The sequence below is a fragment of the Coptis chinensis genome, chromosome 3 (assembly GCF_015680905.1).
Source record: "Coptis chinensis isolate HL-2020 chromosome 3, ASM1568090v1, whole genome shotgun sequence".
Classification (NCBI taxonomy): domain Eukaryota; kingdom Viridiplantae; phylum Streptophyta; class Magnoliopsida; order Ranunculales; family Ranunculaceae; genus Coptis; species Coptis chinensis.
The window spans coordinates 116,936,837-116,962,080 of record NC_141458.1 but is presented as its reverse complement, the minus strand read 5'-3'; the positions used below and the strand labels follow the sequence as shown (position 1 = coordinate 116,962,080).

The window sequence follows — 25,244 nt, the reverse complement described above, 5'->3', positions numbered from 1 at the left end:
ATAGCCTTGTCCCTGGACAACTTCTATCAATCAAGAACAATTTTTGTTGGGACGAGAGCTTGTATTCTGGTTTATATATTCTACAAAGAGATGTCAGGTGGGTCTTTATCTACTTCTGTAGTTTGGACACTTTGGACTATTTAAGATTCAGTAGGTCTAGATTTCTGGAATCAAGTTCCATGTCCAACAGCATTAGCAACTAGCAGTATTCAGTGATCATGTATTACGCTTCCAGATGGATATTAGTTTATCACATGTGTGATACCGTTCTCCAATTCCCCTTGAGTGTAAGTTTCAAGATGCTTGGACAATATGAGAATCCAATACCCCCATTTACGTGACTGGTAAAGAACCCTCTAAATAGCAAGAAGTAATTAAATACATACAAACAGAAACTTTACCACAAGTGAGAAAAAAAAAAATGGTTGTAGAAGAGCAGACTTAAATTGATATCACTTATTTCTATTTTTTTTTTTTTTTTTTTTGGCAAGCCTGTTTTAAATGAACTTGGTAACTCTTTGATGCTGGCGGAGTTTGTCATCACCCAAAAATTTTACCGACTTTGCTAGTAAGGCACCTGCTACGCTACTAATGCAGCAAGGAGAACCTTACAACCTGTGAGTAATTACTGATACTATCCATGATTTTCATAAAATTGTTTTCCTAAGCAGTTGCATGTCTTGTGACTAAATTTACAACAGAGAATCACAAATGAATTGAAATCTGAATTGACACTCGTATTCACTTACAGATTTGGCCATTTGGGTCAATTTTTTAATGAAAATAAACTTTAATTAAAACTGCTGGATAAGTTACATAGTTCCATAGGTCCATGTTGTTTAGCCCACATAAACAGATTGTGGGATTTACTATAACCTACCTAAGAAGTCAGTCAAAAAGTACAACTTACGGAGTTGTGGCAATAGCAGCTTCAAATATGGATTATTTTAAAACATGTAAAATTGGTACAAAAAGGACTTGAGGGTACACTATATTGACAATATTGAACTCATTTGGGCTTTTACAGGCCTTGAAGGCCGCTAAAATTACACCTGAAATTAAGAGAAACAATTCCTATTTGTTATATCTACAATCGCTTCCATTGCATTCATAAATGGTTTGGCCTCCGTTTACCAGTATCAGTTCTCATTCTCTTTACAGGATTTGCCCATCCCAAATTCCCACCACTCCCATTAGTCTGTTGAACTGGTTGTTGGGGCCAACCTTGCTGATTGGCAACCTGATGACTTATCTTCACATCCTTCTGAGCATGCAAAGGACCTGGACCTCTAACACCGCGATTAATGCTAGGCGGAGACACTGGTCCTGCCCTAGGCTTCACACCTGACTTTTCCCTATCATTCCTCTTCTTCTTGCATATGACAAGCTCACCTGGGTGAGTGGGCAATGAGACGTCATCTGATTGACCACGTTCCCCCCGTCCACTGCTGCTTGCTAGCCTGGATTCCTTCTGCAACTTGGTTGTGTAGCTGTGGGTCCTCATTTCTTCGTCAGTGGAGACAGAAGCACGTGGAAATAGTTTTGAGGCAGAACTAGGTTCAGATTCTACCTCATTGATCAGCTTATGCGCTTGTTTTGGCTAGAAGGAGCTAGCTTGGGGGTGGAGTGGGTGTAGCTCCAGTACCAGAAAAGTAACTGCACTCCTTGCTTCTCGGAGGTCAGTGTCTGGAAATGCTATCTTCATTATGTCAAAAAACAGATCTTGTACTTTCCTTGCTTCTGACCTCACCTGTGCGTAAGAGTTCACAGATAACTCAGAGCCTGGCTCATACCAAGTAAAATGTCTCCAAATTTTGAACATATTACATATTCTAGGACCAGTCTTTTTTTTTCCCCTTTTCTTTTAATTTATTTTTGGTCCTTTGTAAGACAAGGCACCTTGACTACACCATAGCGTCTTCAACCAAAACAGGACAGTTATGTGAGAATTTCAAGGGGAATCTAAAAAAGTAACTATAGACGATCCTGGAACCATAAAATAAACCAAACACTGGTCTCCTATTCAGAAGAGTGTATTCCAAGTATACTAAGTTTTTTTTTCTGTGCCACAATACACTGCTCTCCTTTACAAATAGTGTATACTAGTTTTTGGTCCTGCGCTACACTAGCTCCTCATATTTGTTTTGATCTATACAATCTAACCACAGTATCAACAGGTTCTCCTGTTGTCCTATTTTCCACTGTTTTTTCATATGTATAAATAAGCGAAGAACATGCTCTCTAGGTCTGAAAGTAGATATATACATTTAAAAAAACAAAGTAAAGAAAAGTGGACATCAGGCCAATATCCGTATATACCATAGCGCTTTGATACGCTTTTGAACTGTTCACTCATGAAATTAACAAAGAGATCAAATTCTTTTCTATCTAGAGAACAAAAAGACCTTAAATTGCGAGCTCGCTCTTTGTAGTATTTGTTTCATATTAATTTCAAAGAATATCTCAGTAAAAAGTATTATATGGAAAAAGGTACTCAATTTATTGCAATTAAGAAAAGAGAATCAGAGGTGAAGCCGCGAGACTCTCCGTCCTGTGTCAATATACCTCGTTGCCCTTTTAAAGGGCTCGTGCAAAAAAAAAGTGAAAATATTGATGCAATAATTTTCCATAAGAGCAGATACCAGTAAGCATACCTCAAACGAAAAGACCAAAGACTGAGCAGCAGTTCTCAGCATGGATTGCACGTCTGCCACAAAGTCCATCACCCCATTATACTCAGATCTGTCCACACGCTGATCAATCCTTTCTAGATCCAAGTAGTTACTCCTGCTCACAGCAGTCATGTAACTTGGATGTGGAGTCCTCTTCCAAAAATCCATTAAAAGAGGTATAATTTGACGACCATCCTTGTCAATCCTTCTCTGGAGCTTGCTGATTACATTTTTACACTTCAAAGATACAAAAATTCCATGTTAGTTTATTCCTATGACTCATGTAGTCATGTCTTTTATGTCTATAACGATCTGTATGTCCTGTGGGAATAGACATGTCGTTCTTGTTGCAAAAATATTTTATAAGCACATAAGCTTTGCTTTATATTATTTTATCTTTCGTCAGTAACTAGCATAATTAGTAGTCTAATAATAAAGAAGCATACGGAGACAATTATTTAAGTACTAGCACTCCTAAAATTTAGAGGCGTGATAGGATACATACATATATCCAGACATCAAGTTACTAGGTAGTCAAATGCTTGCTTCGTGTAGTGAGAAACAAAAGATATCAGGACCAGATCCAACTTAAAATGACAGAATGAAGAATGCATATATATATGAGTTGTGGACTTGTTTTATTAACTCACTCTTTCTTGGAGGAAAAATTAGTAATTTTTTGTTTACTATTGTTCCAATGACTGGTGAAATTTCTTCCAAAACTTACAACTAAAATAAACAGATCATAAAAATGAGAGTCAATAGGCTTGTTTCAGTAACTTCTATTATACTTTGGCGATGGTGTATCCATGGTTCAAGTCAGTCGTGATTTTATATGATACATCTACATTACCTAGATAACGAACAATCTATCTATACATATACAAGTATACTACTAAGTCTAGTAAGTGGAGAAAAATCAGTTGGCAGGACAGTTAAAGACAGGAAACGAATATAACAACAGACTGTTAAGAGATCTAGTGTTCTAAGCGTTCATTAGTGATGAATACCTTTCTTTGAATGACGTCAGACATCTTCGTACCGGAATAACAGGATCCACTAGTGTTCATAGTTTTACCATCCCAACATTCTCTAGAGTCCTCCACAATGTTATCTGTAGCGACTGCATAAGATTTTGATCTACCTGTCTTTGGTATAGCATGCGATTTCGAAATACTTGTACCCCTTCTTGATGGTAAATTTCGTTTGTTTTTTACAACTAAACCACTTGCATCATGCCGGATAACAGGGGGATCTCCATACGACTCCTCAGGATCACTCCTTAATTGCATGTCATTCTCACGCTCCGCATGAAGTGCCAACTGAGAAGAATTTCCACGCTGGAGAAAAAGGCTTGTCATTGCCTAACTTCTCTTCAACTCGTTGTCTAGGGCGATATCGGATGCTACGTTTTCGTTTAATTTTTGGTTGCAAGACTTGTTCATCTTCCCCATCATCACGTTCATGAGCCCAACTTCCAGATTGTTGGATATCAATAGGAGAGTCTCCTGACAAGGCTATCTCTCCTTCTTCTAGTTCCTCAGGCTGGAAAGCACACATAAACAGATTAAATCCAGGGAGAAATAAATAAATAAAGAAAATAAAATGAATAAAGAAAGATGAGAGGAGCATCAGTTGGCACCTAAAAGAAATATATACAGGTAATAATGATTTATGCAGGAAAAATATTTAAAAAGATCGTACCAGCCTTTTTGAGTGAGAACCTGGCCTAGCATCGAGCGCTGAAAGAGATCCAAACTTCTGGGAAGACAAGGAGGGCGATACCATCTGTGCCAATCTCCGACTTCCTGAGGAGGATCCAGAAGAACCTGCTTCCTCCAATACATTACTATTTCTGGAGCCTTCAATTCTTGCGGCAGTATTGATAAGCACTCTCAGAACCCAAGCCTTCCTCTCTTAATTGGTCTTTATTTATTGGTGGTGCACCAACAGCACCACTAAGTTCTTCATCTTCAAACTCCCCGATCTCTCCCTCATCTTCATGCAAAGAAGACCCATTTCTCTCTTCAGAACTGGCTTCAGAAAACTCTCCATCTTCTTCATCCAACTCAGTGTATTTTGGAGATTTTACGCCACCCTTGGATCGAACTCTTTTCCTCTCCGATTTAGTAGTTGACAGATCCGAAACCATATCATTGGATTCCACGCCAATATCACCAACTAAAGTTTTTTCGATGGTTTCTTAGATAGTTTGGCAATAGTTGCATTTACTTCTCTAGAACTGGCTCGAATCCACTCAGGAACTTGATCATACCTTGTCATTTCCTCAATCCAATCCAAGTCTTCATCCATTTGATCAAAGAGTTCAACTTCTTCTTCACTCCGTGCAATCATGCGATTCACCTCCTGCAAGGAGGGAACATCATGCAAAGTTTCTTGATATCTCTCCTCATCATGCAATAATGTCTCTAAAGTCACGCGTCTCTCTTCATGTGTTGTCCTTTGATCAAAACGACCTGCATTTATTACTTCGTCAGCCATGTCAATTTTGTATTGTTGAATGTTATTGCGTATAAGACTCTCAATGGAACCCATATATCGATCTTTCCCTGCAAGATCATCCTCTAGATCAACTGTACCCACAGTTCTAAATTCATCTTCTTTTTGATGGCTTGATATTTTATCAACAACAGCTTCCATATAAATAACCTTAACCTCTCTCTTCTGTCCAATGATGTGTGCTCGAGCAACTGCTTGTTCTTCATTCTTTGGATTTGGATCAGGGTCATAGATGACAACTGTATCCGCAGACTGAAGATTTAGCCCTCTTCCAGCAGCACGGATACTGAGCAAAAAAATAAAACAATCGGAACCAGGGCTATTGAAATCCACAATGGCCAATTCACGGTCTTCCAAGCTCGTTGTTCCATCGATTCTTCTATAAACAAGCCTCCGCCATTGCAAGTACTCCTCTAAAATATCAAGAAGCTTTGTCATGGTGCTAAAGAGCAGTACACGGTGTCCTGTCCTGTGAAGTTTGATGAGGATCCTATCTAGAATCCATAGTTTACCACAAGATCTAACAATGAAGTCTTTGGATAGGTCATCAAAATAAGGGTAATTGAGCAAAGGATGATTGCAAGCTTTGCGGAGCTCCATACATCTGTTATTGAGAACCTTATATGTCTTAGCCGTGTAGTTTGGATTTTTCTGAACTCTCCGTAACTCGTCCTCTGGATCAACCCTTATAGTATTGGTTGACTTCACCCAGTCATAGATCGCACCTTGAATAGCTGACATTTTACATCTCAAGACAATAGAGACCTAGAAAACATCAACTTCAGTTATCCGTTGTTCACAAGATACTATACATAAGTACATCACTGATATAATAGACTGTGATGAACAAACTAGCTATCCACTATGTACATAACAACTAGAATTAAAAAAAAAATTGCACCTTTCTGGGTAGTGATCCCTCCACGTCCTCAACTCGACGCCTTAGCATAAAGGGCTCCAAAATTTGATGAAGCCTGTGGATAATTATAACCTTCTTCTCAGTCTCAAGCCAATCATCTTCAGCATCATGTGAAGGAACATCCTTTTGAAAGGGCTTGGAAAACCAATCATGGAAAGCTTTGCGGTTGTCAAATACTTCTGGAAGGAGTAAATTTAATAATGACCATAGCTCCTTAAGATCATTCTGCAATAGATATGACCTACCTTAGTAAATGATTAACAGTTAATGAAATATTAAACTTTAAAAAAACATACAAGCAACTGATAAGTTCATTAAAACTTTGGTGACACTATGTTTAATCAAGGGGCATGGATCAGTTCCAACTTCAACATCAAGGGTTCAATTCGTAAAGAAGAAATACTGTGAACCATAACTATATTAAAAAAATTATTTTCCGTATGAAATGTCGACGCTTAATATTTTCTGAAAAGAAGAAAAAAGGCTTTACCGGAGTATTAATGTTCAATTACTCTCAAGGACGCTTCATTGAAACAAAGCGAAGAAATGGGATGACAAACATCTCAAGTAACTACCAAATTTTACCAATCACCGAGAGGGCAGTAAGCCAGAAAAAATGCATCGAGAGATACCCACAATGCTCAAAAATGGTGTATCCCTTTTGAAAATAGCATAAATTCCAATATAAAGTAAGGTAAAAAAAAATGCACTTTGGTTTGTTGCTTATTTATTTGTTTTGAGCAGTGAATACATTGCTAATTATTACACATGAGAGGATAACTTACCTGTAATGGAGTGCCTGTAAGAAGTAAACGGCGTTGGCAGCGGTATCTATCGAGATCTCGCGCTAGAACTGATTCCCTGTCTTTCATTCGTTGTGCTTCGTCGATTATGATATACTTCCAATCAATTCTTGATAGCTTCGACCGGTCGTACATAATAAACTCATATGTGGTCACTAGCACATTAAATTTCAGCGCACAAACCTCCTATACGACAAGTATCAGCATAAGAAAACAGCACAGCACCAGATGTCATATCAGGTCATAAAAGAAAAAGAAAAAGAGAAAGTATCAGCATCGTACATGAGAAAATAACTTTGACCGTTGATCCTTTCCGCCGACATAATAAATGCATGACACAGACGGAAGCCAACTATGCAACTCACTCTGAAATATAAAATTGTCAGAAGTTGAAGATAACGAGTGCTGTGAGATATAAGTGGGGAAAAAAAACAGATCCATATAAGATGAGCCTGACCTTCCAGTTAACCAAAACAGCATTTGGGACAATTATTAAATGTGGCCCAAAGTTGCCTTTAAACTCCATCAAGTATGCAATCAGTGCCATCACCTGTTTGAAATATAGCAATCAGAAGTTTCAAATACTTCATTAGTCACTTTAACCAGTTTTTCTTCTTGATATTTAATAAACATTTAAGTAATACATTAAAGTTATTGATAAAGTTGAGTCTATCAACTACAATCACAACTGATTCTGCACAAAGCCTGGCAAAAAATATGTCTCCTACGTGATACCTAAGCATCAGTACATAATTTTAACACCTGAAACTAAGAATGTGCTACTATATGCCAATTATTTCATTCCACGCAGGCATGAATATGTGAGTGCTATTTCATTAAAGGGAACCAAAAGAACATGATACATCAGATGAAGTAGAAACCAGTTGCTAAAACCACTTTATACGGTATATACTAACCTGTACAGTCTTCCCAAGACCCATCTCATCTGCTAAAATTCCGTTTAATTTATTATTATACAACGAAAGCATCCATTGCAATCCAACCTGGAAAGGAAAGAACAGTCAACTCAAGTCGTTTCACAGCACAAGTTCAGAATAAGTAATTAAACCTATATAAAAGAAAAAAAAAACAAGGAAAAAAAAATTATGTGGTCGCAACCTACAAGCTGATAGTCTCTTAGAATGCCACAACGTAGCATTGAAGGTTGCCTCGTGACCTTTTCATTCACAGCATGTGCTTGAGATTGTAATACCTGTAAATAATAATAAGAAGAGAACTAGTTATCAAACAGAAACAAAATGAGAACCACGTTTTCAGGCATATACAAACTATAGCATCATATGCATTTTAAGAGTATTATAAACAATAGTCCTACTGCTTCACAAAGTTTCTGGGCCTTTTTATCAATAACATTATCCGTCTTGGCGGACTACTATGGCGTTATGGCGTGTTTGAGAGTGGGGAAGGGGGTAGCAAGCCTAAAGCAAAAGCAAACAGCTCTATTTTCTATTCGCACAGCATGTATATTACCATGGATAATGCTGCCACTTGCAAAATGTTGTAGCACTACAAACAAAATTGAAGAGACAAATCTGAATTTTCTAGCCCATCAATATTGGTCTATAAATTGAAGTACTTCGCATCATCCATTTCCACGAACAGCATAATTGGTAGTCTATACTCTAGTGTTTATAAAGCAGTTGAAGTTTTGATAACACATTCTCCTATGAGAAACAATGTATTCTATAAGATCTACGTTACTTTACGTCGTTCAATAATTCAAATTGGACAAGGAAAAAGAAATCATCGTCTCTAGTCTCTACTAACTCAGCTCAATCGGACACGTGTATCCCTGTCAAAGTCTGTTCAAATGTTAGGTTTTACCAAAAGGTCTATAATTCTCAGCTTTGTAACAAATATTTCAATAAAATTAGACACACCCAGAAAGTTCAGTTTTTGTGAGGAAGATTTACAAGGTGGCAACTGGCGAGATCGTCTTCACCAAAAGTCAGCCCTTATGTTATTAGAAGGCACAGGTTTGGATAGTGAAGTCCAAATTACTCTAAAATCTAAATGGGTTAATTTCTTTTTTTCTCTCATATATACATATGTTGGTCTATGATTATGTACTTACAACCAAAAGAGAAAATAAAAACTAAGTTTAATCAGTGAGCGTGAACCTATAAACGTTGCTTTTGAAAGCCATAAATAATTTCTCCTATGCTACTTTCATCTAAGCTTCTATACAACAATAGTCAATAAGATGAACTTACTTGTTAATTGATGGACTGTCCTTGGGGGCGTTTATTTCAGAGAACTGGTTTCTAATCATCACTTCCTCTCTAGCGCAGGCTGCTGCTGCCTTAACTTCGTCTTCAGAGAGACCCTAATGTTAACAGTGGTAAACACTTAGAAAGACACAACATCTAGACAAATCAGAGAAGATCTAAGAACATGGGAAGTCGTAGAAAAATAAAAGTATAAAGAAGGAAATGAAACATGCCTGAGACCGGGCAGCAGCAGCAGCAGCATTTGCTGCCTCAACCACCTCTTGCTGATTCTTGGTAGCTGTTATCTTCCCACCCAGCTTATGCAGATAATCTTCTGTCTGAGACAGAAAGGATGAGAGAACGGAATACCGCTGAGCTGCATCACCTGGAACGCTGGTCTGTTGCTCCAACAACATCTCACGGTACCTATCAACATCATTGTTCTTCAAAGCCTCCATCCTTCTAGTCCGGTCTTCATCCTTCTGTTTAGAGAACTCCCTCAACATTCTCTCATGATATTTGGCAACACCTTTGTTGCGTGCAGTTCGTGCATCACGTATGGCCCAGTGAGCCTCAAGAAGCTTTTTACGCCACAGGAATATGGATTTCAATTGCTTCTCTCTCATGAACTTTTTAGAGAGGTGTACTTGTCTGGAAAGATCCAGGCGCCATGCTCACATTCTCTAACAAACTTCCGATACGGTCTGTCAGGCATTGCCAATATTTCCTGCTGCTGCTGATCAACTTCATCTCTTAAACGTGCCTGAAAATCTAAAAAGTCAAGCTTCCTTTCCTCTATTTGTAACCGAAGAACAAGATCAGGACTGATCCTTTTCCTCTCCAAATTTACAGCAAGTAAACCGCCAATTTTTTGAAGATTCTCAGTTCTCCTTTTATTAAGCACTTCCATGCCTTCCTCAAAGAGCAGGTCTTTCACATCGTATGCAAGTGTCAGATTATTTGCATTGGTAGTCACCGCCGAACCAAAGGAATCGTGCTTCCTGGTAAAGAAGGGCACATCAAAAAGTGGTCCAGGATACTTTCTAGTGACCGTACCGTCTTTCGGCTGAGGGGTAGTGCCTGTTTGAGTAGGTTTTTTACCTTGTAAAGCATCTGATACAGCACCCTGTGGAGGAAGTCCCTTTAACCTATCTGCTGTCAGGTCACCTTTAACAGAAACATTTTGCAAACCTCGTTCAACTTCCGCTCAGATTTTACAGAAATTGAGGTATTCGGCCCTTCCTTTCCAGCAGACGTCCCCCATTCAGAATCCTTAGTAACACCTGCGGCCCCTTGCATGTGACCAGCAGATGCAGTTGTTGTCCCTTCTCCTGCTACAAACTCCTCTTTTGGAAGACTGGAACGTTTATTAGCAAGCAGAACTTGCGTTGCCTTCTCATTAAACTCTATCCCTCTAGCATTTTCTTCTATATTCTTCCCAGTAACCCTATCCTGGTTAATTGTTTCTGCAGGTAGAAGAGCTTGCTGTGACTGGGTATCAAGGGGTGGCGGAGCAATAGATCGAAGAACTTCCTGTGGAAGACTACCTTCACCACGCTGTGAAATATCATTAAAAAAGGTTTAGATTACGGCACAAAAAGATTTTCCATTCAAAAATTACACAAAATAATACTAAATAAATTGCAGGACACCAAAATGAAATGAAGTTTTAGACCTTCAAACGCCTGAATGCCAATATCTGTGCTTTAAGGACATGAAGTTGCTGCTTAGTAAAACCAAAACGCTGTTGTGACATCTGGGCTGAAGGACCAGCGGGAGACGGTGTGCGGCCTCTTAAGCCTCCTTCATTAGACAAAACGGCTGATTGTGATGAGGATCGACTGAACTGCTGCCCATTAAAGTTATTCTTTGCTTGAGGAGAATCAATACCTTGGCTTGCACTCACAGATGACTGAGGTGGATGCATAGGAGGCATTCCATTTACATTCGCAATTGGCTGTCTAGAAGCCTGGTTTTCCCGATTGCGAACAGCATTCTGTTGCATCTGAATATGATTAGCCATTGAAGGTGTCGGAGTATTTGTGAATGGCCCGTAGGAACTGTCTGTTTTACTTTAGCAGAGGCAGACTGACTGGAAACATCACTTGAAGCATTCCCATGGACAGAATTTTCACTGCCAACTTGTGGAGAAGATACTGTTTGTTGCTTCAATGTTGGCTGATAGGATGGTTGCATAGCCACACTACTTTCATTCAACTTTTGCAGTGCAGGCACATTAGATTGCAGAAGGGGGAGAATTTGAGATATCAGATTGGCATTTGCAGGAAGAGACAAATCAATATTGTTGTCGCGTGCCCATGCATGCATTGCTTGCAACTGGGCCATGGCGAAGGGGTTGTTTCCAATGTTTTGGACTCCAGGATGATCCTGCTGTGCCTGCAAAGGCCTGACAGCATTTCCAGCCGTCATCTGCCCAATTCCTGGCACTTGGTGGGAAGGTTTTGTATCAGATGTTGTTGCCTGTTGCAGTTGCTCCATCTGCTTCTCACCGTGTCTATACTGTTCAGATGACTTCCTAGATGAAGATGCATGTAATTGGTTCGCTGCCTGGATAGACATTTGGTCCTGCATTTTGAGATTTCCCATGCGCATCTCCTGATCATTGCCAGATGGAGGACCAAGATTTCCAATTTTACCTTGTTGCTGTTGCATCATATACACATGACCTGACTTCTGCTGTGCAGCAGCCTGTAAATCATAACTCATATAAGCTTGATTGATAGGATTCAGCATATTCTGTTCCAACCCTTGACCCTTATTCTGGCTCTCGTCACGGTTCTGCATGGTCCCATGTTGCTGAGACATCCCAAGGAACTTATTTGACTGTTGAGGAGGGAAATGGATTGGAGCAGAAGATGATGGGAAGTTGCTCCCACCCATAGCTCCATGTATACCTCGTGCTTGATATGCTAGGAGTGCTTCATCACCTTCAGGCTTCCTATATTGCTGCTGTAACGACTAAAGAAACAGTAATAAAAAAGCAGTAACTTAGAAGTATCACCAAGCACATAGACATCCCAACTAGGCATTACATATACAGTCACTATTAAATTTTACTAAACAGAGTTCAAGCATTAATTAATAACTTCACTGAATAACTTACCATACATTAAGTGATTACTCCCCTGCCTTTTACATTAAATTATTTACCAATTTTCCACTATCCACTACTCCTCTTCAGTAAATAACTAATCTTTATTCAATTCAAACCCCCCCTTCAGTAAATAAACACAAAATTACACTACAACTAACTAACCTGCCTAAACGCTAGTTGCTGATGATGTTGCTGTTGTTGTTGTTGTTGTTGTTGGATAGAATCGAAGCCAAGATGAGGAGCAGAAACAGCTGAAGAAGAAGAAGACGGAGATGCAGAAGACCTGCCATGACTGGCCTGTTGGGACCCACCACCACCTGATTGCATGTAATCCCCCCTCTCAATTTTACTCCAAGAAAAAGAATAATACACACACCCGTCAACTAATTTAACTGAATTACGGAGGGGAGGACTCGTTTTCGAAAAAAGCGCTTTTTTTTTTGTCCCGCTAATAATAATAATAAATAATAATAATAATCCCAAACAACGTCAAATCTTATATATATAAACTTAACTGCCTTTTCTCTCTCTCTCTCTTTCCAACATTTTCGCTGTGTTTTTTTTTAGGGTTTCCTACGTTTTAGAAAAACTTAGATCGAGAGTGGGTTTAAGAAAATTAAGGTAGATCCAGCTGTGATTGAGCCGGAATCTGGTAAAATTAAAACCACTTGTGGTTTTTAACTCTCAGGATTGGTGGTATTGGTCAAACCCTAAACGTTTGGGGGTGGTTTTTATTTTTATAATTTTGTTTTTTCTGAATTTGGGTTGGTTGATATGATAAAGCTGTCCTTTTTTTTTGTTGTTGACTCCAGGGTTGGGTTTTGTGTTAACCACGGTTAGGATTGTTCTTTATTGGGAAATTGGACTTGTGGTTTCATTTATTTACGAGAATGGTCTGCCTTTTTTTGAGAGAATCTTTATTTGGTGGTTGTATCGCATGCTCTCACAAGATAAATAGCTAACTGGCCTCAGATTGCCTAATTGCTAATTTGCTTTGGCAAATGATAAGGAGAGATCATTCTCTCTAAATTTAGTTCGCATTTTATATCGACCGTTGGATGACATGATCATATGGTTTGGTGTGGTTTGTCAGTTGTAGGCCATGCAACAATGTTGGATGACATGATCATATGGTTTGGTGTGGTTTGTCAGTTGTAGGCCATGCAACAATCTCGATCTCGAGAAGAAATTTCTTCATCCAACGACTATTTGTCTTGATCTCTCTAAAATTTAGAGATAATGATCTCTCCTTGTCAAATCTCATTTGCTTTTAATAAGACGAGTTTAATGCCAGCTTTAATTGCCAATTTAGCCAAAGGGCGTGAGAGAGCTTCAAAACAATACAGTGGCCAAATTCTTGATTTTGGCTTTCCTAGGATAAAAACATATAAAACTTATCTGCATATTAAAAGGTAGTCTCAATTGGATGTGCGATTTTTAGTCTCCTCAAAATTTTAAATTTTACTAGTTTGTCTCTCATAAGTCATAACTACTAAATAAAAAATAAAACAAAACAAAACAAAAAATATAAATCAAAATATGAAAAACGCAATAGATGTATTAAAAACAAGCTAACAAGAAGATGATATTATTATTATTAATACGTTTTTGCAGAAAGAAAATAAGAAATAAATATACATATTTGTTGGTTTATTCTATTTTATATATTTTTTTATTTCTTATTTGTATTTTTTTTATGAGAGACAAACTAGTAAAATTGGAAATTTTGATAATTTTGTACATGTTGTAACTTATATTTTTTTGTGAAAAAGATGAGACGTGTATGACTCAAAATCTCCTTGGAGGAACCAAAGGTGGGAGCAAAAAATCACTCCCAAATATGAAACAGTCCCCATACGGCCTTTGATAAGTGTTTGGTTAAATGTTCAACCGGTGTCTGGTGGAAAATATGTAGATGGACCATTCAATTTCGAAATAAAGAGAGCCTACGCCCTACGACTGCTGCTACAACAACAAAAGTCATGCGCTCATCCAGGCTTTATTTTCCCGTTACCTAATAAATTTATTAGTCTGGATTGCTCAACTGCTCTGGCTAATGGACTCTATCTTCGTTCGGAATTATAACTTCTTACTAGTCAAGGGATCAAGGCAATGCGGAATTGCGGATTATACAATTTGATTATTAAAAGTTTGGGGTACATGGCCTCATCTTCATCCTTCAACTATATGTCTTTCATGAATATCGGTTCAAGCTGCTCCATCAATCTTGACCTTACGACCGGCAGATAAAAGAATATTTTCAAATAAATTTTCTGACAGTTTGGGTTCCATTTCGAAGATAAAAGAGGTTTTACGGATAATTTTTCCAAGTTGAAATTTAACTGTTTAAGTCACTTTTCTAAACACCATTAAATATAGGCTAAATCTATGGTGCGCGAGATGTATGGTGCACCATTACATCTCGGCCACTCATTCCAAGGAATGTGTGTGTATTTAATGGCAAAAATACTAATCCAAAGGCCCATATTGCGCACCATACGACCTGCGCACTGAAGACATGCTCTTAAATATAAAAAAATTCTAAAAGAAGTCAAAGAACATAAAAGGTTTTCAGATATTCAAATAAGGTCAGTGAAGAATTTATTCCTCTATTCAGTTGGTTTTCACATCTCTGATCATTCTCCAGACCAAAACACATAACATGTGCTGCTTGATAAGAGAATGCAATATTAGAGCATCTCTAGGTAGAATAACCTTCCAAATTCATCAAATTTGCTTCCAAATTTTGAAATTTCGCATCACCTGTCTAGTCGTGTGCCTTCGCAAATGTCGCCCCAATTTTTTTTTCTAATATGAAATACAGTATATCAACAGCTAGGATAATCAAGCTTTGAATGGCTATTAAGAATCATCAGTTCTCGGTGACAGACAAAACAGTTTTCAGAAAAACACCAATCCAAAGCTTTAGCGAAAACAGTTTGCTTTTACAAATATTTTCACCTACGTTGACAGATCCAAATGAGAAAGCTACCGCCATTATTCATTAAAACGGAACAAATTGAAATATAAATGCTCAAGATTTAGATATCCAACAAATTCAAAAGATAATCTGAACCAAACATCTAGAATAAACATTGATCCCAATACTTTTAAGTCTAGGTGAAGCTAAAACTTGAATAAATCAAGGCCAGTGTAACCGTTTCAGGAAAAAACTCCAACCTCCAACCTTTGAGTAGTATCTAACAAAAACACAACCCGCCTTTCCCTTTTCCTAAGAAGCAACCTTCTGTTTCTTGTTGGGATCTCTATAGATACCAACAACACAAGCATGATCTCTTTCAAAAGGCTCAAGCGTAACTTGCTCTTTAGGCTTAAACTGATCTACCTGTAATTTCTTCACTTCACTCGCAAACACATGCTCGGCAGGAATAGTGGAATCAATGCAATTTGCCTAAAATATTATAAATAGTCAGAACAGATTGTTCTAGTCAGTCTTTGCAAAACATTCAGGCAACAAAACAATAAATAATGTGAAAAAGATAACAAAATACTACATCACAAACCTTAATTGATATCACAAAATTGCCCCCATTTTTAAGGAAAAAAGAAGCATTTAGTGCTAAGATCCTGGCCTGAAAATGAGGATGGTAAAACAATTTTAACAAATCCAACAATTCAACTATTAATAAGAATCTAGCAATCTCTAGCAAACTTCAGGTCACAAAAATTTTAAACTGTTTGAACATTTACTATTTATGTATATAAACGTCTGAAAACTAATTCTGGACACAAGATTTAACCATCACTCGATCATCAAAACTAGAAAGGAAGTAGATATGGACTTCTGTCGCATACTCAAACATAGTCTGCAATGATGAATTTTCACGACTGAAGAGGCAAGTTTTGAAAAACATTGTTGCCAATTTCCAAGCAACTAAAGTATATCATTCCTTTTTTGTGTTAACAGATGGAGCAATCACAAATAACCAGCCTCCACCAGACATCAACGACAACAACAAAGTCTTCAGTCACACAAAAATATCCAAACAAGTTTTTAAAACATTACATAAGAATGAATAATTCTATGCACAAACACTTCATTCTCCAACCTCAATCTCGTTGGATTACATGTAACAACATTAACATACTAGTATACGGCGACACGCATTAAGAACTTACTCGCAAACCATCACCAGATTTACAGAGACAAAATCTAGGCCAGGGCAGAGGAAGATGAAGAATCCACTATGACATAAAAGAACCGGGATAAGTGATTTTACAAAAACAAAACCCCCATCCAACAAACACTTACAAGCTAAAGATAACCTCCTCATATGCTTTACATATGTTAAAGCCGTAAAAGTATCAGTAGTAAAAACATGCTAAAGATAAACATCATGACATATTTCTACATGGAAAAAAAATTGTAGATCTTGAAAAGTAGAAAAAAGACACTTTTACTAGAAAACATCTATAACAACCTTTTGAACATTACAGCATCAGAAACTCGATTTATCAACTTCCAGAATGTCTGAAGGGGAATCCGAGTAATTTCATCACTTGCTTCGTTCAATAGGAAAGATCATAGAAAACAGAAATTTCAATTTGACAATACAAAATTGATAAAATTATCCCATTTGTTCAAAAATTATAATAAAATGGGCCGAAAGTGGAAATTATTATGCTGCAGGGCAGAGGAAGCTAAAAACTATACCAGTACATAAAGCAAACACAAGGTTAATTAAAGAACAGCAAAAAAGTTGAAGGAAAGAACTGTATACCTGATCCGGTTGAGCAACATCAGAAAAAATAACATCAACCATGCCAACCAACATTCGGTACTTTGCAGGATGTCTAGCATCTTCAATAATAGGAATGATGTTGGTACGCTTCTTTGCCATGTTGACCAAGTCTCGACCGCTTCTATGAGAAAATTCAACCGCATAGACAACACCAGTCTATCAAGATAATAGAAAGAGCACAAATTTTCAGAACAGATATCAAGTATCAGTTAAGGAAACAACAACTTGTACCATGGCAAAGTTCACATTGAGTCACACTTACAGGTCCGACAATGTCAGATACATGGGATACGGTGGTACCAGAAGCCGCTCCCAGATAAAGAACCTTAGCACCAGGAACCTTGATATAAAACAACATAAGAAAAAATAAGAAAAATGCACCTCAACCAATAAATGAATGAAGATCCACAAAACAACTTGAATAATTACAAACATGCAAAAAAAGAACTTACAATGTAAACGTTGTCAATGCCACCAAGAATAGCAGAAGCCAGCTTTGAACGGAAAGGGTTCCAGACCCTGTATTCAATTTTTGTTCCATCCTCACTCTGTAAAATTTAAGATTTAATTATAAGATGAACATAACAACAATATCAGCATCTTAAAAGAGAGCCAACAAATTTGTAAGCATCCAAAATAAAGAGTAAGCATCTCAACAATTGTATACCATAGCAGGGAAATGGATAGTAATTTGTGCACAGTTAATTTAAAAATCTATGTTAACATCATTATAAAAACATGTGAAAATCAGGTTTTCTTGTCGTCTTTATTCTATCTGAAAACAGAACCTGTGCAGAATCATGGGTAATGCAAGTACCACAGCAAGACCATATATGCCACGCTAGACCGAAAAACAGAATGTATGAATCCGTTTCTCTATGAATCTAACAGACAACATCTTCTATTCGGAGCATTATGAGAAGAGGCAAGTACATAAAACACTCAATACCCTCTTCACTCGAAGCTCCACATCAATATAATTCTAAGAAAAGGTAAGTATCTATCCATTATCAATTTATTATATTTCTTAATACAATCATTAAAACCAATCACGGTTTTATAATAAAAAAAACTTGATTTTATGTAGTAACCAAGAAAGACATGAAACTCTTACTTCTATAGATATTTTGTATACTTGATAATGGCAAAAAAAACACAAAGGGGGGTGGGCTCAGAGAGTTGCTTAGTGTGCTCAAAGAAGAGCTCATAATAAAGCTCCTCTCATACAAGAGGTGTCAGAAATTAGCACTCTTCATCTTTGCGCCCCTTTTTTTAAACAACAACATACAAAATGACTCATAATTATCAAATTAAAACATTCTCCGGTTTTTTAAACAGAATGATTCTCTAATGATATACAAATAATTTCAAATTATATACAAACTTGCTATAGAAATACTTGCTTAGAAATGTTTTTGTAATTAACTTAAAAACTGAAAGATAAATAGACAGAGGGGCTCAGAAAGTTGCGTTCTGTGCTCAAGGAAGAGCTCTCAATAAAAGCTCCTCTCATACAAGAGGTGTCAGAAATTAGCATTATTCATCTTTGCCACCCCTTCTCCCTAAAAACAACTTATAACTTTCTAAAAGACCTCCCACCAGTAACCATTATCATATCAAAACTCCAAATAACATAAACATTCCACCTCAAAAATATAAACACGTGTTACAAATCAGCACCAAGACCCAATATCAGAACACATATTTACGGCATGATTCAAAAGCATAAAAATTTAATCTTTTGATTAATTTACCTGAACAGAAACACGCTTCTCACCATAAACAGCTTCACCAGGGACTAAATTCTTAGTAACAAGAGCATCTTCTCTACCTTTAGCAATAAACACGCCTTGATGTCTATGTGGTTCAACAACAACTTTACTTCCACCTTTCATTCCACCACCACCACCACGTCCACCTCTACCACCCCTTCCACCTCTACCTCCTCTATCACCACCACCAAAACGACCTCCTCTTCCACCTCTATCTCCACCACCACCTCTTCCTCTTCCTCCACTGAATCCTCCTCTTCCTCCACCTCCATCACTTCTTCCTCTGAATCCACCACGTCCTGCAAATAAAATAAAAAAATGAGTAAGTGACTATCAAATGAAAGTGGTTTGAATAAAGAAGGTAAAAGAGTTTGATTTACCTCCTCTTACTGGGGGTCTCATGGTTGCTGCTGCTGCGGCTAGTTTCTTAGTTGGAGAAAAAGAGGAGAGGGAAATTTTTAGGGGAAGCAGAAGAGTGAACTTTTATTTTATAGAGGGTTTATAGATGGGTTGGGTTTTAGGGTTTTAAGTTTTTGAGAAGAGTTTAGGGTTTTGTTGTGTGTTATTACTTTTTTGTCCTTGAAGTTAATAACTTATGAAAAAAAGAGGAATTGATCCGGCTTGCCGGATTCGAACCAGCGACCTAAGGATGCCTGTTAAACCAACTACAGTCCTCCGCTCTACCAACTGAGCTAAAGCCGGATTTGCTTATGTTGTAAATGTGTTTATATATAATCACACGGAATGGGCTTGGGTTGATTAGGTAGCAAGTTTCAATTTGAGCCTCTTTTGGCGGAATAAAATCAAACTTTTATGTCCCCGTTTACTTTCTACTAACAAAGTCATGTTTAAGCCATAAATATTGTGTTCAACTGGATGTATCGTGGTTAGGTGTTAGAGAAATATATAACAAGAGATGTTTTTTTAGGCTGAAAAAAAGAGGAAGATGCTTGGTGGATAACTATGATATCGTCAGTCAATCGCTAATTGGAATTGTCTATTTCATGTTTTCATCTACGACAACATTGCTTGCCACCAACTTTACTCGTGCAAGATAGTTTTGGGAACACATCAATATAAATTGTAATCAATCAAGTGAGCGGAGCGAACGATCTAGATAGAAGGGGGGTTATGGCTGACAAAAACTAAGTTGGTTGGTTTATGTCTGTCCTCACCTATTCCTATTCCTCTTCCTCTCAACCAAACCCTAATTCTCTATCTCTTTCCACCCACAAATCCATCTTTTTCTCTCTCTTTTCCACCTCCGCTCATGCCCCCACTGCTTATCAGTTATCCAATTAGCTTTACTTTTTTGCTACAAAAACTTGAAAGATATATGAGGACGGACAGGGAAAATTGTATATCAAATTTTGCTTGGAGGTGTGGTAAACTCCATTTTACATGCTAAACGTAACTTTTTTCCTCTTTTTCCCTAAACAAAAGTTGAAGGCGTCTATTATAGAGTGAAACGCTTGAGAGTTAACCAACATTGTTATTATCATTATTTTTGTGGTGTGGTCACATAAATGAGACTAAACACGCAGGAACGAGCTCAACTGTAAAATGAATGCTCTACATGGCTTAGCAATGAGAGTGACAAACTAGGCGATCACTACTTCCGCTTGCCTTAAGTTCTTTAACTTTAACAGTATACCCAATTCAAAATTTATATTTTGTATCACTTGCAGATTTAAGGAGAGATTTCCAAACAAAAATCTTTTGATAACCAGTAGATGAAATTTGATATGCGTAATTTCCAACATATCATCAAAGCCTGACTGATATTTTTATTTAGTACACAACAGATATTGTACTTCACACGAGTCTATATGCATATCAGTAGCTTGTTGACTCCTAATGAAGATTTAACACAGGAGAAACACCATAGCGAACCGATGATATACGTTAATCTACTGAGACAGGTTGCATCTTCTCAGCCTCTTCCCTCAGCTCTTGGAACAATACAGATGACAAGTATCTCTCTCCAAAGCTTGGATGAATAGTCTGCAATGGACAATTAACCTAACTTTAGTACACACTGAATCAATGATACTAACTTTAAGACATAAATTCGTTACCGAACAAATAAATGTAATGTTCATACCACAATGAGTTTGCCTTTGTTCTCCGGTCTTCTTGCAAGTCTTAATGCTGCAACCGTATTAGCACCAGAGGATATCCCCACCTAGACAAATTGAAGAATTAAACTTCACTGCTAAATGTGATGGTCTGGTACGGTGGAAGTTTTTTCTTTGCATTAGAATCTGATACTTCATATAGTTAATGTTGTCTTTTTCAAATGAAACGGCACACTTAAGCATAATTAAACCCCCTCGTTACTTGAAAATCGCAAGCACTTCAGAAAATTACGAAACAAATATAGAAACAGCTGTGATGAATTATTACCAGAAGTCCCTCCTTTAGCGCCAACTCTCTGGCCATTTTCACTGAGTCGTCACTTGTAACCTATATATAACATAAAATAGGGACTCGAGAAGTCAACTCATAGTTTTAAGTACCGAAAACATGTTATTTATATGACGGGATTAATCCTCTCAAACTCTTCCAATATATTTGGGGATTAATACTCTCAAACTCTTCCAATATATAAAGTGAAGTACTTGCCTCAAGGACTTCTTCCATTACATCCATGTCCAATATATCTGGCTTAAAGCCAACTCCATTGCCAGTTATACTATGAGGACCTATAAAAATGAACAACGTTGTTTCACACAAAACACAAAAATACAGATAATAATATATAATTTATATAAGACAACAAATTTCTCAACAAATGCACATATTTATATAGCAAACTATTCCCTACACATAATTTTGTTTTTCGATTTATATACAAGCAAACCAGTAAATTCACTATAATGGAGCTTGTACAAATTAGGATTTACCTGGTTTCCCACCATTTAATATGTTGCTTTCTGCAGGTTCAAGTCCATAAATCTACAGAAGCACAAACACGTTTCAATTAAATGTTGAATGCATTACATTTAAAAGTGGAAAATCGCATGGATGAATAAATCACCTTAACATTAGGATTCATAGATTTTAGATACTGCCCTACACCTGAAACGGTGCCTCCACTTCCTATTCCCATCACAAAGATATCAACTTGGCCAAGAGTATCTTCCCATATCTCAGGCCCTGTAGTCTCAAAATGTACCTGTTAACAAAATTACATTCGAGACTGTAAAAACCTTTTACGCCATATGGCGAAGATAGAAATAACTCCTAAAGTACTCCTGCTGCATTTTAGGGAGGATTGGTTCATGACGTGATTAATATTTACAGGCTACAAGCAAAAAGGTAAAGCAGAGACATAGGGAGAGACCATTAGTTCATACCTGAGTATTAGCAGGATTTGAAAATTGTTGTAGCATATAAGCATCTGGAGTAGATTCTAGGAGATCATAAGCTTTCTTCACAGTTCCTCCCATCCCCTTATTTGGATCAGTGAGGATCAAATTAGCACCAAATGCTTTCATAGTAACTCTCCTTTCTAAGCTTGTGTAAGATGGCATGGTGAGAGTGATCTTGTAGCCTCTCATTGCTGCAACAAATGCCATACTTATCCCCATATTTCCTGATGTGGGCTCAATCAACATTGTCTATATAATTCAAACACGTAAAAGTTAGAAAAATATTATACACTACCTGATAGTGAAATTGAAGAAGATATTGCTCTATTCAGGTATAACTAATGGAATCAAGTGTCGGTGGTCTATATGAGGGAGTGCAAGCATCGCTTGAAAAATGTCATGGCATCTTCAATTGGATGCACAGAGTAGTGCAATCTCTGTTTAGTTTCTCTTCCCTTTGATCATGTTAACATAATTGCTCTTACTTCAAATTTACACATTTGATTATTTAAATTGTAATCTTTTTATAAGCTCACCTTGCCAGGAGTTATTAACTGTTTCTTCTCGGCATCTAAGATCATCGCCAATGCAGGCCTATCACGAGACATAAAACAAAGACAACAAATGAGATAGCTACATTAATTGTTCAAAAGAGATAGTGGTATCTACTGCACTGTACAGAATTACAACAAATGTACACCATTTGATTAGCTTTAAATCAGTATATTTGGGACTAGCAAATTATTTTAGTCTTGATTATCTTCAATGAAATCTTTAAATGTCAAATACTAGTCTGAACTATGAAGTACTCGCGAGTACCTATCTTTGACGCTGGCTGTAGGTTGCATCATCTCTTGCTTCACAGCTATATAAGCTCCACATCCTTCAGTAACTTTGTTAAGATAAACCAGAGGTGTTTTCCCTATAAGCTGAAACATGGAAAAATCAATATTACTACTTGTAGCTTATTTAGTTGGGCAATACATCCAAAGATAAGCTGAAGGAATTGATTTTGTTAGTATAGTAAACCGATGAGGAAAATGTGTGCATCATGTTCGCATTTACTCTAATGAAGCACTTTGCATGACAAATTAATAAAATGAACTATATATATGAAACTAATAAAGTATGTATTCATTGCAATTTTATTTCCTGTAACTTCGTAAGTCTGCATGTATGGAGAAAAAAAAGTAAAATAGCTGTATGTAAAAGCAAAGGACATATCGGGCTACAGTAGGCCCAGTGGACCTATATTTACTGTTCGGGGTGGGTTTGGTGTCCAGGCCCCCAAACCTATATAGCAAAACTTTGGGAGCGAGAGACAGGCCATCGTCACGTTGGATTAGCTTTTTTAGCCGTGGGCCCTTCTTTCAAGAATTGTACCACCATAGCAACCAAAAGTAAAAATAAAGATAGATATGAGTGTGTGACCCACGCGGATGTAATGGTGCATGTATATGGTATCAATTGTTACAAATGACTAATGAACAATAAACACAAACTCTTGATGCTCTGTCCAATTGTTGGGGAATCAATGCATATTATATCATTTCGATAGGCTGTCAATTTACTATTACTGAAAATATGTTGTTGCTGGCTGTCTAAGTGTCTAACCAAAAGAAGAACACCGAAGTTAGGCAGCAACTATTTTAGTTATTTCTTCCACTACTAGATAATTAACTCGTGTATGTACCTGATCGTGTCACTATTATAAATTTATATAACGAACAGTAGTTGATCAGTCCGTCTAAATTTTTTATTGCCATACACTGATACACTGATACACCACATCACCGATTTTGTCCCGAAGTTCAAAATTTCAGCCTTCCAAGTATTCAGCAGTTCTAAGCAAGTCAGCATAAATCTTGCCATTACTACAGTGCAGTAGAAATTACTACAGTGATTTCAGCCAGGCAAGCACAGCTGACTCTATCCAGTATCCATAGATCAAAAGACAGCCACACAAATATATGCACTACTTGGATTGCAATTTCATGAAACCTCTCTCTCTATCTGAATTATAACTATTCCATGACCTGATCTTAGACTTGTAGTTATACATTTATAATCTCTACAAATTGTGACTATGATTGACTTTTGTAGTTTTGTGAGCTTGAAGTGTACATGATCGAGCACAGAGGCACAGACACAGACTGGAAAAGTGAAAATCATAGACTAGCTAGCTAGAAAAGGAGAATAAGCATATAGTGTACTAAGAAGAGACGAGAATAAATTAAGAACTTGCCTCAGAGACATCTTTTTTCACGTTAATTCCAGGCAAATCCTTAGGTAAATCTCTGACTTTCTGCACAAAAGACGATAACTGTCCCTTTTGAAGCAAAGAGTTGCAGATTTTAGATCCTTTCTTGCTAAAACTCAAGAATCTTGCCATTACTACACAAAATTCAGACACCAGAAGAAAACGCCTCTCTTATCTGTGACAAATGAAAGGCATGTAGGCATGGTCTATTTTATAACATGGCGCAGAAAGAACGGAAAAATTAATTATATAATAATAATTATTATTTAAAAATTCTATAGGAGTATGTATATATAAAGGGGATGGTTATATGAACTCTACTAAAACGAACTCCAAATGAACTCCACCACTTAATTCAATGAACTAGAAGCTGATTTTTGGTGGAGATGTTTTCCATACAATAGAGATCATACTCACAAAAAATCAGCTCATTTGAAAATGTACAATTTCATAAAAAATCATTTAGAAAGTTATGAAATTATCCAACGGTCAAGATTTTTTTAATTTCGATACAATTTTTGACAAGGTTAGACATATTCAATTGAACTGATTTTTGGTGGAGGTGTTCTCCATCATGAGATGTACACATCTACAAAAAATTAGTCCTCAGTTCATTTTATAAGTTCATTTTTATGAGTGGAGTAACTTTGGAGTCGCTATAAGGTGGAGTTCATATAACCATCCCCATATATAAATATATATATATATATATATATATAGGAGTAATAGGACTGGATATTGGATTCCGTTAACATTAGCATTAGTGCCGCCTAAGGCCTCAAATTTCCAAATTTGGAAGGGCTCGTATTTCCTAA

General features: G+C 37.1%; 3 protein-coding genes and 4 non-coding genes across 7 annotated transcripts; all 7 read right to left on the bottom strand.

Moving 5' to 3' along the window:
* Positions 1-914: 914 nt before the first annotated feature.
* On the bottom strand, positions 915-12,736 carry LOC147513446 (chromatin remodeling ATPase BRAHMA-like). The gene is given in 21 exon segments (XM_086596487.1): positions 915-1,750; positions 2,655-2,909; positions 3,683-4,033; positions 4,035-4,217; positions 4,377-4,538; positions 4,540-4,856; positions 4,859-5,957; positions 6,094-6,336; positions 6,897-7,100; positions 7,197-7,280; positions 7,372-7,464; positions 7,832-7,918; positions 8,038-8,112; positions 8,115-8,127; positions 9,149-9,261; positions 9,379-9,815; positions 9,818-10,351; positions 10,354-10,702; positions 10,821-11,200; positions 11,203-12,124; positions 12,423-12,736. Coding segments are annotated over 21 exon segments (6,708 nt in total). The 5' UTR covers positions 12,588-12,736; the 3' UTR covers positions 915-1,108.
* A 2,501-nt stretch (positions 12,737-15,237) lies between these two features.
* LOC147513442 (rRNA 2'-O-methyltransferase fibrillarin 1-like) lies at positions 15,238-19,332 on the bottom strand. The gene is made up of 7 exons (XM_086596485.1): positions 19,176-19,332; positions 18,778-19,094; positions 17,476-17,571; positions 17,286-17,363; positions 17,003-17,179; positions 15,785-15,853; positions 15,238-15,672 (listed from the first exon to the last, which is right to left on the bottom strand). Exons 1-7 carry the CDS (start codon positions 19,195-19,197, stop codon positions 15,493-15,495), a joined length of 939 nt encoding a protein of 312 aa, XP_086452611.1. The 5' UTR covers positions 19,198-19,332; the 3' UTR covers positions 15,238-15,492.
* LOC147513445 (small nucleolar RNA snoR60) lies at positions 16,717-16,787 on the bottom strand. Its single transcript, XR_015219690.1, has one exon. It is a non-coding gene; the product is annotated as a small nucleolar RNA snoR60 (small nucleolar RNA).
* On the bottom strand, positions 18,192-18,286 carry LOC147513444 (small nucleolar RNA snoR1). The gene has a single exon (XR_015219693.1). It is a non-coding gene; the product is annotated as a small nucleolar RNA snoR1 (small nucleolar RNA).
* LOC147513443 (small nucleolar RNA snoR1) lies at positions 18,479-18,574 on the bottom strand. Its single transcript, XR_015219691.1, has one exon. It is a non-coding gene; the product is annotated as a small nucleolar RNA snoR1 (small nucleolar RNA).
* A 78-nt stretch (positions 19,333-19,410) lies between the features above and the next one.
* On the bottom strand, positions 19,411-19,497 carry TRNAY-GUA (transfer RNA tyrosine (anticodon GUA)). Its single transcript is given in 2 exon segments — positions 19,411-19,446; positions 19,461-19,497. It is a non-coding gene; the product is annotated as a tRNA-Tyr (tRNA).
* A 999-nt stretch (positions 19,498-20,496) lies between these two features.
* On the bottom strand, positions 20,497-24,644 carry CYSC1 (cysteine synthase C1). The gene is made up of 10 exons (XM_086596484.1): positions 24,415-24,644; positions 22,989-23,098; positions 22,706-22,763; positions 22,155-22,418; positions 21,836-21,973; positions 21,702-21,753; positions 21,421-21,500; positions 21,202-21,261; positions 20,900-20,980; positions 20,497-20,799 (listed from the first exon to the last, which is right to left on the bottom strand). Exons 1-10 carry the CDS (start codon positions 24,559-24,561, stop codon positions 20,701-20,703), a joined length of 1,089 nt encoding a protein of 362 aa, XP_086452610.1. The 5' UTR covers positions 24,562-24,644; the 3' UTR covers positions 20,497-20,700.
* Between the last annotated feature and the right edge of the window lie 600 nt (positions 24,645-25,244).

Coding starts and splice junctions, on each gene's coding strand:
- CYSC1 (XM_086596484.1), bottom strand. CDS start 24,561: ATGGCAAGATTCTTGAGTTTTAGCAAGAAAGGATCTAAAATCTGCAAC. Junction 22,419..22,705: donor AGTTAATAACTCCTGGCAAG/GTGAGCTTATAA, acceptor TGAATTATATAG/ACAATGTTGATTGAGCCCAC. Junction 21,754..21,835: donor CTATGAATCCTAATGTTAAG/GTGATTTATTCA, acceptor GTGCTTCTGTAG/ATTTATGGACTTGAACCTGC.
- LOC147513442 (XM_086596485.1), bottom strand. CDS start 19,197: ATGAGACCCCCAGTAAGAGGAG. Junction 19,095..19,175: donor GAGACCCCCAGTAAGAGGAG/GTAAATCAAACT, acceptor TTTTATTTGCAG/GACGTGGTGGATTCAGAGGA. Junction 17,364..17,475: donor GCATTGACAACGTTTACATT/GTAAGTTCTTTT, acceptor TTTTATATCAAG/GTTCCTGGTGCTAAGGTTCT.